The sequence below is a fragment of the Tauraco erythrolophus genome, chromosome 7 (genome assembly GCF_009769465.1).
Source record: "Tauraco erythrolophus isolate bTauEry1 chromosome 7, bTauEry1.pri, whole genome shotgun sequence".
In the NCBI taxonomy this organism is placed as follows: Eukaryota; Metazoa; Chordata; class Aves; order Musophagiformes; family Musophagidae; genus Tauraco; species Tauraco erythrolophus.
Genome location: NC_141471.1, coordinates 35,848,770 through 35,864,159, shown reverse-complemented (window position 1 = coordinate 35,864,159; position 15,390 = coordinate 35,848,770). Strand labels below are relative to the sequence as shown.

The 15,390-nt window shown below is 40.7% G+C and overlaps 1 protein-coding gene across 2 annotated transcripts in view; it reads left to right on the top strand.

The window, feature by feature from the left end:
- RAPGEF5 (Rap guanine nucleotide exchange factor 5) overlaps nucleotides 1–15,390 on the top strand; it is a 159,058-nt gene that overhangs the window by 61,238 nt on the left and 82,430 nt on the right. Inside the window, exons 8-10 of one of the 2 annotated variants that reach the window (XM_086614742.1) lie at nucleotides 2,172–2,248; nucleotides 7,842–7,967; nucleotides 9,100–9,102. In XM_086614742.1, the coding sequence (XP_086470868.1) occupies nucleotides 2,172–2,248; nucleotides 7,842–7,967; nucleotides 9,100–9,102 (206 nt within the window). The remainder of the gene's footprint in view (nucleotides 1–2,171; nucleotides 2,249–7,841; nucleotides 7,968–9,099; nucleotides 9,103–15,390) is intronic. The other variant, XM_086614741.1, reaches the window with a different exon arrangement.

The window sequence follows — 15,390 nt, the reverse complement described above, 5'->3', positions numbered from 1 at the left end:
TTGAGTAGAACAGGGTCACGCACATGTGGGAGTGTGCAAGAAGATGAGGCAGCTCTTGGGGAGGAAGGCTGGGAGGTGGATTAGGAGGGAAGGGATTGCACAGAGCCCCCAGCCTGGTTGGATGGAGCTGGTTGCCTTGGGGAACCCTGGCCTGCACTAGGAAAGCAGAAGCCACGTGGGGCTGTCGAGGCAACCGCTCTGGTTACTGCTTCATTGGGTTGTTACTTTTCCAACCAGGGGCAGAGATATGCCACAATGTCCCAAGCGCATTTTGATTTTGCCTGCCTTTAAATGCCGCTGGGATATAACCCCCTCTTGACGTGCTTTCTGTTATAGCTATAGGTTGACCCTGTTTTTTTAGCGTTCACCTTGAATTTCAGAGGTTGGCTGGTAAAGTGATGTCAGTAAACCCACTAGTGAAGATTTATACCAGACCTCTATTTTCCTTTGATAATGGATTAAAAAAGATCCCTGAATGGAATAAACTGTATTGACAAAATGACTTTTTTTCCCCTTTTATGATTACATTTTTATTACTTTTTTTAAAATAGCATAACTGGGGGGGAAGAAAGAAGAATTATACCCTATATGGCACAGCAATATCAGCAGAAATCCTGCAGTAAAAAGAAAATAAATCCATATGCTTTATTTTGGAGGTCAATAACAGTGTGAAGTTACTTTTCTTTTAAGTTGCTGGATGCTGCCTAAAGGTTAGGCTGCTTTTTGTCTGCGGCAGACTCAGAGCGCCCATGCAGATACACCAAGTTGGACCTCATGGCTCGTGTTACATGTACTAGCTCAGCCGTGGCAACCTGGTTGTATGTCTCAAGATTCAGGGTGAGGGTTGAGGAGTGCTTAGGTGAGGGTGGCTGGTGAAGGGCCTGCCAGCCCTCCTCCTGCTCCCTCAACATCTGATTTGTTCATCAATCAAATCCTGGGCTGCCTTGGCTCGCAGACATAGTTTTAAGGCAAAACAGGACTGGTGATCCTTGTCTGAAAACACTGTGCTGTGGGCTGTGGCTGTTGTGATGCAGCCTGATGACCAGCTCAGGTACCCAGGGGTGAAACAGAGAGGAGCAAGCACACAAGGTGAATCTTCCTTGTGTGCCTATCCATCAGAGCCATGAGCCTGGCGTTGTTCAGGAAATGGATTTGCCAGCTCTACTGCTTTAAGGATGTCTTTGTTGTCACAACTGCTATAGCTGCACTGTCAAATAATTCGATGTGTACACAAGATCAATGATGTTTGGGTATGATGCTTGTAAGTAAATGAGTACGGATCTAAAGTAAAGTCACTTCGCATGTGTTTCATCGGGTCTGACCCGCCTAACCTGCCACGTGTCACATTTCTGAATGTCTGAGGGCTTACTGTCCCACCGAAATACAGCAGGTTGTTTCGTTGACTGGAGGGGTATCTTAGGCTATAGATAGTAAAACTACCTATAGATACAGCTGTTTGTAATACAGAAGTCTGATATGTCCCTTCAAAAGCGATCTTTGTTTCTTTAGCTAGGTAAACTGATAACTCTGATTTCGACTCTTCTGGAGATTACAAGTTTGATCCAAAACTTTTTTCTTTAAAGTCCGGCAAAACTTGCTGGTGTTAAGCAATATTAATTGAGCTAAGTCACTGGTTTCTTTTATTGTGCCAGCAGCAAATAACCTTCAACAGAACATCTTCTGCTACCATTTATTTCTGGAGATGACTTTCATGGATAGTGGTGGTGTTTGTTAAGTTGAGATCAGTTTGCTCACAAAGAATTTTTCAAGTCTGAATTGAGGGATAAATCTACTTATTTTCTTTAGTCTGATTTGACCTTCTGCAATATAATGAAAGTAAAGGGAGGTCTGGTTTTTTTATTCTTTATGAATTACCAAGTCTTGTTATAATGTATGGAAAAGTCAAGTTTCCTTAAATGTCACTGTTTTATCAGGACTAAAAGTAGCAGTAGTATAACTATTTAGTACTATGTTCTAATGCCTAGGAAAAATAAAGTGTACCTTATTTAGGATTTGTCCAAAACCACTCAAGGAGTTAACCGGAATGCTGAACTTGAAATTAGGTTTCTTGAATGGTCATCCTATGTGATCTGAACTGGTCCATGCTGCTTTGCTATTTCTTATGATTTAAACCTACCTGTTTCAAATGCATTCCCTCTTTCTTGTTTTAGCAATTCATCAAAATGAAGAAAACAGCAGTCAAGAAATAAAAGGACTAGAAGAGCTCAAGGATACCTCTGATGCTCAGGTAAATGTGTAAGATTAATGGTGTCTTGGGAACTTTTTCAGATCTATAAGTTGAAGGATCTGCTTTCAATAGCTCTGGGAAATGGATTTTCCTCGATGTTCTGCACAGGGAGCCCATAGGAGGGATCAAGTCTGCTGGATCTTGTCTTATGTGACTATTTAGAATAAGATTGATGATTACTCTGGGAATTAATCCCATGATGTTGCAATTGGACAGCATTCTTCAACTATCTCTCTGCTCTTTTTAGATAATACCCATAGCATATACCAGATGTGAAAATAAAATGAGATGTGTTTTAGGAAGCAAGGCCGTGTGACATTTTGATTGAATTTTAATCACTGTAAGTAGACAAGCAATGAAATGAGGATACTTATTAGTCACTCGAGTGTAAGCAACAACCTTTTTCTTTCCTTAACTGCCCTCATTTACAACCAAAGCATACTTCTAGATATTGCTCAGAAGAAACTTAACTGCCTCTTATTTTCTTGTAGAATTGCTTACGCTTTTTAATTCTGTGAATCTTTTTTGATTAATCTCCAGTTCATTCAATCATTCAGTTCATGCATTCAAACTGTGCAAGTGTAACTATATTGCTCATTGCTTTGGTACTGATTATTGCTTTTAATTTAAAATTGATTTCTCCCAGTCTTGACTGTTTTTTTTTTCCTTCTATTCCTCTTGAAAATCTTATGTTCCCCACTAGTTGCCACCTTTTCTCCTTCCTACATATGTAACTGCAGTTCCTGTCTCTGATTTATCTCCTAAAACCTTGCCCGCTAAAAAACTCTGTGCAAGAAAGACAGGATTTGCACTGATATCTGTGAGCAAGCCTAGCTGAAGGGGCACAAGCCATGTAGCCAGGTTAGCAGTACCTATGTCTTATTAAAGGTAGGGGCTGTCTCGACCACCGTGAGCCCAGGCAGGGCTGTAGGCAGCTTCGGCAGCAGACCTGGGCCATAGCAGACACCTGGAGAGTGCAGGTGGAGGAGTTGAGGACCATGCGGATGTGCCTGCTGCATCAGTGTGTAACTGGGCTTTTCTAGCATATTCTTCAGAGTCATGCTCAAGCAAGATGTTTGGAAATGACCTGCTCTTTTCTTAATTATGCACAATTTATTACTTTTTTAAATGTAGTATGAGCCTTAATATGTGAAAATTTTGTTAGCTGACTTTTATTCCTAATTCACATCAGCATGGGGTTGAGGATCAGTCTTCCAGAGCTCAGCTGTGCATTGCAGAGCTATAGAAAAGACCCAGGGGGAAATAGTGACCTCACTGCACAAAATATCTGGCTTTCTGTTTTCTTTTTCAGGTTTCATATATGTTCGGTTCTACTTGATTGTTGTAGTTTTTGTTATTTTTTGAAAATGTTTGTCCAGGTTTATGTTAGAGATGTAAGAAGAAAGACTACAACATGTGCTCAAACCTCCTCAGTAGCCAGCTAATAAGATTACGTGGGTTGGGTATAAAAACCCATAAGAATTTATTATTGGGATATTGATTCACTCACCTTTTATTCAACTGGAGGCCGGCTTCTAAAATTTGAAAGAATTTGAAGCACATTTAAAATTAAACCATTATTAGGTGAGCAGTTAACATAAGTGTTCAAGTGCTCAAGTGGGAGGAGAGCAGGAGCATTATCAAAGCAGCCGTTGCTCCAATTTGTCGGTGCCATAAAAATGCCACCCTGCAAACACCAAATACAGTTTGGTTTAAGGGTGTGAATTATTTTTTTATTTTTTATTACTTTAGTGAGACCGTGCGTGAGACTGAAGGAAAGCAAATGATCTTTCGAGGCCATGGCATATGGTTTTAAGTTTTCAGGTTGATCAAAGCTGAAGCCTGAAATAATTATGTTGTTTTCACCAGACACAGAAGGAGACAGAGGTGCAGTGGAAAAAACCCAAACCACCACAAATTTCTTCTGTTAGCGAAGCTGAAGGATGTGGTGCCTGCTCTAAACACCGCTCTGCGGGACGTAGGCTTGACTTACGTTGGGGTTAGTTGACAAAATTGGTAGAACTGTAGAAAAAATTCAGTAACGGGATTTTTAAAAGCAAGCATGCTGTAAACAATGTAAATAATGTAAATAAATATCCCATCCTGTCTGGGGCTGTCTTAATTCACCTTTGTATCACTGCTAGCATATTCATTTATGGCCTTTGTAGAGGGAATATTTTCCAATGGATGTGCTGAAACAGAAAATGTGTTGTCAGCATCTTTTGCTTTTCCAACCTCAGTAGCGACTAATTTACTTTCCTTTCCATTAAACGTTTTAATTTCATTTCAAATATTGCATAAACACCTTTAATTATAGTAATTTTGTGCCGTGAATGGTAGTAAAGCCTTACTATAAAGCTCCTACGTTCTTTTATCATTCATTAAATTAAAGCCAGTTAAAATATGCAACTTTGTGATTTTCACCTTCACATGAGTTAGTACTTGTATCTCTGTTGGTGTATGTGAATTTGAGGACTAAGCACCAACATCTGGCTATGCGGGACTTTGGAGGGTGTGCACCCGCAATCGAAATTGCACTTTGCAGGTAGGGTGACTTGCCTTTACCCTTTCGTCTAACAAACAGCTTCAAAGGTATTGCTTGAAAATTATATTGACAAGTGAAAATGGCTGGTAATAGGAGACCCTATCAACATCTTCCCAACCAGCGTTTAGAAGCTGTCATCAATTAATTAATTAGTTGACCTGCATGTGTTCTTATAAGTATTCAGCAGAAAGATTTATAGTGGAAAGTCAGTATAATTGAGGAAATCAGAATTAAAAGTGAGGGATTCATATTTTTCTTAATTATGAAAAAGCATGTTTAGCTTTTTGTATTTCCAGTGCATTCTTTACTCCCAGAGCCAAGCATGTACAATTAACTTGATAATACCTTAGCCCTCCCAGAAATTTTTTAGTTGACCTTTTATCCTCTGAAAACCCGATGAAATAAATATATTTTCCATGTTCCCTGCAATTCTTTAAATTAAAGAATAGTTGGGGGAGGAGGGGACATGTTAAAATGTAAGATTTCTTCTTTGTGGTCATTTGAAACAAGACAGTATGATTCTTTAATGAAGTTGCCAATTTGAATCCGCACCATATTTGTGGCAGGGCTAACGGGCTTGTACCTAGAGTTATTTCTTCCCTGGGGTGCTGTCCATGCAGAAAGCAGTAATACACTCTGTTTGAACACAGGCAAAGGGCAAGGAGTGAAAGAGAGTGAGGCCCATGTGTTCAAAAATTTGACTTTCTCCAGGATGTTTCTTCCACTTGAACATACTGAAGCCGACTGTTACCCCAAAACTGAAGTCTCCCTTCCTCATCTTAAGTGGTTTTAACCATTAGGCTTTGCTTCATACACTGAAGATCAATGAATGTTTGTTCAGCAGAGTGAACACTGCATTTCTGTCGATATCCGTGTGACATTTGGAAGTACAGGGACTTGTAACCGTCTATGCTACTCGTAGGTCGTGGTCTGACTTGTCTGAGTGCAACTTGAAGGTGTGCAAAGTGCCTCTACAGTAGTAAGATCCCAGATCCACAGAGACTATAAATCTTTACGGTCCCGTAGCCCTAACAGGCCATAACACTTTGAGTTGTCCTTAGCCTACAAGCCTGGGGGGATTACAGCGCACAGATGTTACACTCTCTGCTAGAAGCATCCCTAAGCCATGAAATACGCAGGTTTGTCTGTAGGTGATGTCCCCAAGCCATCAAAGCATTGTGAAATGCAGATATCAGACCTCAGCCAAGTCTGCGACAATTACCTATATTCCCTGTGTGAATTATTGGAGAAAACGGAGAATTTTAGGAAATGACTCATCTGATCATTTTTAAATGTCTAGAGTAAAAATATATTATCTTCTTAAGTACTTCTCTTTCTCTCTTGATTAAATGAGTTGGGACAACTGGCTGAGTACATTACAGGGGATAACAATGTGTCAGAAATGGTTTATAAATCCATGTCCTCAATGTAGAAGATAAGGAGCTAATCTCATACAAAATGTAAGGACCTTCAGGTTAGGTACCACAGTTCCTTATTTTCTTGGTGGATTTCTGACCCTCAAACCAGTGCGTAGGACCCTTATGTGGGAAAGCTGGGTGCCTGAGGAGGCTGATGGCTAAGCACAGGGCATGTAAAGCACAGGCTGCATCTGAAATTTTTTCCTTCTCCAGTGCACAAGTGCCTGATACAGGCTTGTGAGGAGATGCCTTCATCCAAACTAGAGGAACGTAGGCATGTAAAAATTTATTTCAAATAGTGCAATAAGGATGACTCTTTGGATTTGGTTGTGGAACCTATCTTTTTCCATCACCGTTAAAGCACTTATTCGGCAAGTGGATTTGTTACCTTCCTCAGCTGAAGAAACCTTAACTTACGCTTCCTTCTTCCTTGGAAAAAACAGTAAACTGTAGGAGGATTTGAGTGGGCACCCTCACGCCTTCATCTGCCATGGGCAGGAGTTTCTCAAGGCCAAAGGAGTGGAGCCTGCATGGCACTATGGATTAGTGGTCAGGACATCTCCGGCTTTTGGTTCTGACTCATAAGATGTTTTATGAGTTTTGGAGTACATGCTGATTCAGTAAAACTCAGGATGAACAGCAGAAAGAAAAGGGTGGAGGAAGTGGGGAAAAAGGTTGGTTTGCAGATTGGCTTTAAGTCGTATGGCAATACTGTAGCCATGCCACATGCCTGGCCCTCCCAAGGCATATACTCTTCCCATCAGGAAACATCTGGGCTAATATAAGCCGTTGCAGTATCGTTGTGCCAGATGTCAGTTATGCAGATGCTATATCCACGACAAAATAATGGACAGTGATATTAACCACCAACTGCAGGGAGCAATTTAGCCCTCATCAGCTAACTTTGTGATGGGTCTGATATGCCTGTGTGCAAACATTAATCCGTCTTTATACATATGGCATTTTTATAAAACAACCAGTGCTGAATGTTTTGATGAAACACTATGGGCATAGCTTGAATAACTGGCAGAATACTAGCCAAAAAAATAGTTCTAACATAGTTTTTAAAGCAAACCTCTTTTTCTTCCCTGAACAAAATCGGGGGATGCCGATTTGTTATTTAACTAATAAAGAAACGTGGCACAACTCTCTCTTAACTCTTATGGCTTGTGTACGTGAAAAACGGTTGGAGCTGGAGCAGAGAGAGTTTGTAGCCTGTTATTTTTAGGAGTGCCTTGTGTTGTGCTTCATTCTTTTTCCAGGGCTGTTCCTGGCTAACTTTCCCATGAGTTTTTAACCTCTTGCTCTTGTTCTCTTATGTAACAGGAAACAGGCTGACAGGAACAAATAAAACACAGCGTATCTGATAGTCACACTCAGAGGAGCGGTTGATTTAGCTAGCCCTGCCTTTGCTCCTCCAAAGCAGATACATTTGGAGATTTGGATGTGCCTCGGCTCCTGTCCAGTTGTTTCCCAGGAAGCAGCGGCTTGTTTGTGTTCAGCAAGCGGCACCGAAGTACCGCAAATATGAGAAAACAGATGCGTTGCTTTTAAGGTTGAAATTTGCGGCGGTGTCATGTCCTGGGATTGTGGATTTAAGTATCTGTTTGCTCTTTCTCCCACCCTTAAGGCAGGGGTTTTGTGCAAGCTTCAGGGAAGAGATGACATCGGACGGATTGAGCTGGTCCAGAAGCTGGCGAGAGAAAACTGCCAGTTTTTGCAGACGGATAGAAAACCACTGGAGAAGGCAGAACAAGTAAGATATATCTTGTTCGGGGTTTTTTGTTTCTTTCTGGTAGGGGAGAAAGATTTAGGTCACAAAATAGAAATAGCAAAGCTGATGGTCAGAATCCAGGGCACACATTAGTCATGGAGCTGTAGCTGCTCTCCTCTGGCATTTATGTTTCTCTGAAGTGCATTCAGTTCAATAATTGTCAACACACTTAAATTATTATGTTGCCATTAACTGTCAGATACTGTTACTAGTATCTTATACACATAAGAAATAGCAGATGATTTCAGGATGTTTTCTGCCAAATTGTTGTTAGTGATTATGAAATATTTGGATTTTTAGGATGCTTTTAAATAATGTATATTAGTGCTTCAAGTACTTAGTTTAAATTATCTTAAAGTTTCTTTGCTGCTGTTATATTTGGATGCTAGCATTGGCTGGACCTTTTCAGTGCCAATTCAAAAGAATGATATAGATAGAGAATCAGCAGTTTCTTTAAAAAATGTGTTTTCAACCAAAAGTTACACTGAAGAAAGCAGCATTCTGTTTAATGCTTCTGAAAGCACTTATTCGGATGTTAATAACTGGATTGAAAATGCATTGAAACTTGACTGCTCTGCTTATAGCACAATATATCCTAATTTTGTTCTCCTGGTAAAGATTTCTATTCTGATTGCATATTCATCTAAAGGTACCCAGGATAATAACTGCAAGAAACAACAAAAATCCTACCTAGTCCTCATGTGTCTTGCTATAGTGTATATGTAATTTATTCAATTTTCTACTCGCTGGACAGTAGAAAAAAGGCCTGTGCTTTAGAAAAGACTGACTTTTCAGCTCATCTGCTAGCTCATTCCTACTGAAGTAAGGCTGCACAAAGGAAAAGAGAAAGATGAAATATTATTTCAGAGCTTCATGCTGTTCTTTTCGGCAGCGTATAAGGTCTAGTCTAGTGGAGTTAAATACTTAATTGTATCAGTGGGTGTGCACGAGGGAGGAGGGTAATTAGCCAGGCTCAAATCCCTGAGATTGAATTGTTCCTCAGCAGATCCACTAGCCGTGGACATCTGGCAGAATTTCAATGTGTCTTTAAATGGTATCAGCAAAGCACGATTAAAAGTTTGGGTGCTTAAGCAAAACAGATTTTAAGCCAGAGAAGGTTTATAATTGCGTTTCAGGATTTGGAAGCAAGAATACAGATGCTGTGGGCATAGGGGAGATGAGAATGCTGGGACTGATACTCCAAAAATTCAGTGAATATTTTGCTGCTTACTCCAGTCATTGCAAAGGGTGCTGTGGTGTCAGCTGCAGATCTGTAGCTGCACAGATTACAGTACAGTTCCAAAAATGGAAAGGAAATAAGTGCTCAGCTTTTCTTCTCCTTTGAAAAGTATGGTACTTAGCAATTGCTGCTATTTAGGAGATGAGTGACTTCAGCCTAGCAGGAGCTAGAAGCAGCTGCTCATATCCGTACTGAGCGGTGTAACGCAGCAGTTACTGCTTGTGGGCAAGGATGTGCCTTTAGACCTAGGAGGTGATAGGAAAGAGAAATGTTGCTGGAGAGACTGCAGAAGTCCAGGTCACTCCTCACGTACCTTTTATTTCTGGGTGGGGAATATCTTACAGCTAGTGCTGACGATAACAAATCATGATGTGCTTCCCCCTCCCTGTTCTGCATGTTGCTGGTTACTGTAGGGTGGGGGTGACACGGCTCTTCCCTACAGTCCCGGCAGCCCATGCCCAGATGTAAGAGCGACTTCCAGTCCTTGGAGCGGGTGTATTTGCTAAGACCCCAGCCAGCCTATTGATTTCATTAGGAATAGTCACCAAGAAGGCGTTACTGAACATGGGCAAGGTCTGTCCTAGGGTTGTTAGTTTAGCTGACTCAGGTAATTTACTTTCACTGGAAAAATCCCACGCTTTGCTCGGGTGGGGGTGGTGGGTCGCATACGTTCAGGAAGCTGTGAGCTTCCACCCCTTCCTCTCCCTCCCTTCCTTCCCTGTGCTCCAAGAGCTGCTCTAGTGCATGTGCAGGTGGCAGGGTTTGGCTGGCTGGGCAGAGTTTGCTGCTCCAGGCAGATGTTCTCTCTCTTCTCCAAGGAGAAAAGAAGCAGGCTGAATTGTGGCTAGTGCCGCTCGGATGCTGGCTTTCAGACCTTCCCGTCTCATCCTGCTGCTACAGAAGTGATGGCAGATTCCTTGGCATCGGCTTACTGCCCAGTCCCTTGTGCTGACTGTAAACATTAGAAGAATAACATGTTCGGAGCGTGGTGTCCTTATAAAATTATTTGTAGTGTGCCCATCTTTTTTTTTTTTTCATTTTTAAAAGTATAGCTCACTCTTACATTGCTTTCTGAGAAATACAGGGTAATGGACACTCGATGTAGGCAGTAAAATGGAGCAGCTCTGCACATTCTCCACAAGACCCTCATTTCTCAGCAAGTATCCCTGCGCTAAAGCTTTCACCAGCTTTCCCTCCTGGGGAGTTCAAACTGTGCTTCCACAGATGATCTGCCTTCCTCAAAGGGATGGCATTTGTACTGTAAACGAGATGCCTGAACACGCTGCCAGGTTCCTCTCCCTGCACTTGGAGGAGCCAGCTAGCCGGGCTGGCCTCCCAGCAGCCCATCTCGGAACAGAAATGATGCTGGTTTGCAGGGCTGTGTGTTTCAGGGGCAGTGTCACTGTTCGAGGCTGGGGGCTTTGTAACCTGCCTGGAAGTAAAACTGGTCTTTCCCAGATGGCCAAGGGGGAAATTTTTACCTGAAGCCAAGTTTTGGTCTGTTCTCCTCTAGGAGTATGCAAAAAAAATCCCAACTTGAACACAGGGTTAGGATTGTGCATATGCATAATTCCTCTCTGTGTGTACTATGTCCCACACACATTATGGGAAATGGAGTTGGGCTCCTCTGCTGCTATTCACTGTGTTTCTAAAGTGCATCTCTTTAGACAAGTACAAACTCACACGGTTTTCTAACATTAACAGCAAACACAAGTGTAGTATGATTGGATTTTGTGGATTCTTATACTTTCCTTTGAAGAAGGAAAAGCTCTCAGCCTAATTGAATAATTTGGTACCCAATGACCCCAATAAATTTTTTCCTGTAGAGTGAATGAGGTGTGTAGCACAATGAGAAGCTAGGCTGTGAGGAGGATTGGTAAGCCCTCCTATCATTCAAATAAATCATCACCATCTTTGCCTGAGTTTGAAGACAGACCTTAGTGACTTACGTCGGAAAGGCAGATGACATGTGGATGCACAAGAGTCTGGTCTCCCAGAGGTTTTTTGACAGATAAAGTACCTAAAGGTGTTCTTCAAGGTGTGGTGTTGGAGGTCTGTGGCCCACAATGGGCAGGTGAAGCACAAATTGGTTTGGGTCGCTGGTTCAGAAGGAGATGAAAAATAATAATTTTTTCTCAGAAAAAGCATATGGCCTGGAAGAGGGGAAAATACGTGACAGCTGGGTGGTTCACTGGAGGAAAACTCGTGTTGGAACTATGGTGGGAGAGAGAAGGGATTTCTGCCTTTTGGATGTGTTCTGGAGGGTGTAAAGATGTGGTGTATATATATATAATGGTTTTATATGTGCATACATTTTTACTTCATACTTTAAGTACCCAAGTCAGAAATCCATATTGCTTTTGTTTCAGGTTTCTGGTATGCTATGATTTCTTTTCAGATTTGTGGTCTGGATAAAAGACTGTTCTGAAAAAGTCCTATAATTTAAAAAGTTTTGTGGTCAAACTCTATTATATGCGAGATGCTTGTTTGTGTTTGGCACTGCAAGCTTACTGTGACCAAGTTAGACTGTGACTAAGTTAGGCTGGTATATAGGAAATTGTGTTCTTCTGTAGCACCCAGTGCCAGCTTCCTCTCTGGTGAATATAATGTTTGCGAAGTGCTCTAACTGTAATGGTGCTCATAGACTTGTAGAGGAAAACAAAAACTAAACTGTAGTGATTCTTTTTCCCCATTCCCACTTGCTAATGTGTTAGGATAAAGTCCTTAATTAAGGCACTAAACCTACCATATGTGTTAGGTTTACTAAAACTGCAGTTTTGCTAATGAGTAGAAAGTAAATAGTAGTAAAGCAGCATCTAAACAGGCAGGTAAGCTTCTTCTCTGTGCTGTTGCATTCCTACAATGAGATTCAAGGTATTGATAAATAAGTAAAATTAAATTGTTGTCTAAAATTCACAGAAATTATTCTAATATCAAACATAGGCTAGAGTAAAAGTAAGTATGTAAGCCTGCAGTTCTAACTTTATCATTACATGCAAATCACACTCATAAGCCTAGGGAAATGTGAAACTGGATATTGTATTTTTATGTTATTTAAATATTTCATTCCCTTGAAACTATTGCTTTGACAGAAAATAGATGAAAAATCTGTATTGAAATATTTAGCTATAAAATGAGCCTTCTTTTTTGAGAATTTTACTTACTGTTAGTATTAGTTATAATATAGACAGCAAGCTCTGTACATAAAGCCATTTGAAGTATTTTGTCATAGTTTTTTTTTCTCAAGCATGCATTTGAAACATATTTGAGGCATGTTTGCACTAACTCTATCTTTTTGGAACTCCTTTTAAGCAACTACAGGCTCCATTAAATAGTGCCTTCATAGTAGATGTGATACTGTTTGTACACTAATTCTAGTTATTATTTCAATGAAGCATTGCACTGATGAAGAAAATCATGTCTGTTTAAAGTGTCATTGTCTTAGCAAAACTGTAAAAGTGCTCTTCACCTCAGCAATATGAGGAAAATATTCTTTAGATTATAGTGCTGTTTTCATCATCAGGTCAACTGAATAAGCTTTCTACAAATTGACATTAATGTTCAAAAAAATTTAAGATTCTCTAATGTGTTCATTAGAGAACTAAAGGATAGGAATTAATTTCTTCAGATAGGAATTAATTTCTTCAACTATATAAATTATACTCTAGGCTGAGGCTTTTCCAGTACTTCCGTGCATCAAAGGGGAGAGGAATGTTTCCTAAATCCAACTTGTAATTCCTTTACAGATTAATGTATATATTAGAGTTACATACTGTTTAAAAGTGTATGAGTACATATAGCTTGAACGTGTTGATTCTATGACTTAGCCAGTGCAAGATGAAAGAGTTATATTGTAGGGAGGCATGTTTGTAGGTATATTTCCAGAAGGACAACAGGTACTGAAGAACAGTTTTGTTAATTTAGTGGGTACTAACTTTTGTAATCAGTGGTCTCGTTAAGAAGACAGATGATTTGATCATTGGAGCAGGTTAGTGGTTGGGCTGAAGCTGTTAAAAGTCTTACAAAAGAAGATTAATGATTTAGAGCCTCAGGTTGTATAGATTACTCAAGACTGAGGAATTTCTTGAGGAAATTCCAGCCATGACACATCAAGGTTATTTTAGGGTGCACCTACCTGTCCAGCTGGACGCCTGCAAGGAGGCAAGAATGAATGTCAGGACGTGTCCAGAGCTGCAGTTTTTGTTAGCTTGACAAAGCCGTGGCCTTGCACTGACGTACTGTTGAATTAATGGTCAGTAATCGGGGCTCTGATGGAAAAATGTTCTTTAAAATTTTGATGTTGAATGATGTCTGAATTCAGTCAGTGACTGAGATCTGTGCTTTACTTTTTTGAAAAAAAAAAGTTGTTGCTGCTTTTGTTGTATCTGCTCTAGCTGGAATAGGTCTATTGGGTAGCTTCAGTGCCGATTTATTGCTTTTGGCTCTTGGAGGCTATTCCACATCTCTTGCAGAGCTGTGGATCAAGTGAACATAACAACTATAGCACAGTGAAAGTTTTTACAGAAACTCTGGTGGCTTGAATAGCCATGAGAAGGTATAGATGTCTGAAGTCATTGAAACAGATCAGATTTAGCATGCCAGCACAGGAGTTTGCTATTTCCCTTCCTACCTCTTAGATCCACCAGCGTTAGCAGAGCGAGCTGTACCAGGGTAAGATGATATTTTGCAGTTTCGACTTAGTCTTCAACTACAAGCCAAGAAAAAAAATGAGTCTATCAGTGAGGTTGTCAGTTTACGGCTCCGTGTTATTTAAGAGTAAGTAATTAAAAGGTAGGTACATGCTTGCTGTGGAGGTAACCTGAAGTTCAAGTCTCTGGTCTGAATCAAGAGGAACAGGGACTTGAATCTAGTTCTGTCATGTTCTGCAGTGTCCTATTCCAGACGGTTGATCTTTCATCTGCTGGAATGAATGCATAGCCCCAGGTGATCACCTGTTCTTCATAAGCTAACCTCTTTATCTTTTGAGAAGAAAAGACTTCTGCAGGTCCTGGGATTTTTTCAGTGCAGAACAGGCACAGACTTCTTTTTGAAACGGAAAAAGTTTGCCAGAGATATGGATTCTTCTTCTCAGATGTAGGACTGAGATCGTTTGGCAGCTAGGAAAAACTTTGTTTCAGTCCTTTGCAATGCTTTTGTTAAAATAACAAGAAAAGTATTTGTAATTACTATGTGCTTTTAAAGGGCTTACTATTCCTTTTGTTGAGTCTATTTAATGTGGCTAAAGTTTTGGAGGCTAATGCCTGCTTGCCAGAAGTGAAAAGTAGTGGTGAGATTATATAGTTGTCCTTCCTGTAAAAATAAAGCACTTGAGAGGAGTCATGCTTGTGCTCACATGATGTGCTGTGAGCCTAGTATAGGAACGTGTCAAGTGGGAAACTCACTGTTTTCCGTTGAGTCAAGTTATGTATTCCCATAATGCTTCCTTTCCTCCAGATGCTCGCCCTAGTGTCTAAAAGAAAGGAACACTAGATTTATTCCTCTTTGATTTATTTTGTAACATTAGACTTCTTTGTATAGAAGGAAATTCCACATACGCATTTTGCATACTGGGCTTTCTTTGGTGTGGAACAGTGACGCTATCAGGACAATGCCTTACCTACTGGGCCGAAAGGGGCAAAAAGGGCACATGGTATTTTGCAGGCTAAAGCCTGCGAGCCAGAACACTGAATTTTTATTTTTTTTACTCCATCAGTTATTTAGTATGTAACCTTCTTCACATCATGTCACTTCTCTGCACCTTTGTTTACCCAGATATAAAATGGGGTCTTAAACATGTAGGACCTTGAAGGGGTGCTGTAAAACCTGCAGTGGTGGATTAATGTTGATGAATTGCTTTGAGATCCTTGAGAGGTGGTTTGGGGATCCCAGCAAGCTGGAAGTGGGTTGGACTTTGAACTGCTGAGGGCCAGGGGCATATTTTTCAAAAACCTAAGCATAGCTGAGGCAAGGCCAAGCAGTTGCAGTCACTTTGCAGTCTCTGGGTCCTCGGGCATTGCTTCCATGGCTGTGCTGTTGGCAGCATCCCTGCTGTGACTGCTTGTCCCCATCCCTGGGCTGCCCTGTGTTGTGCTGCTTTGTGAAGACACACAGGGAATAATCCAGCTGAAACATGAAATAAATACACCTTTCTTCTGGGGTTATTTT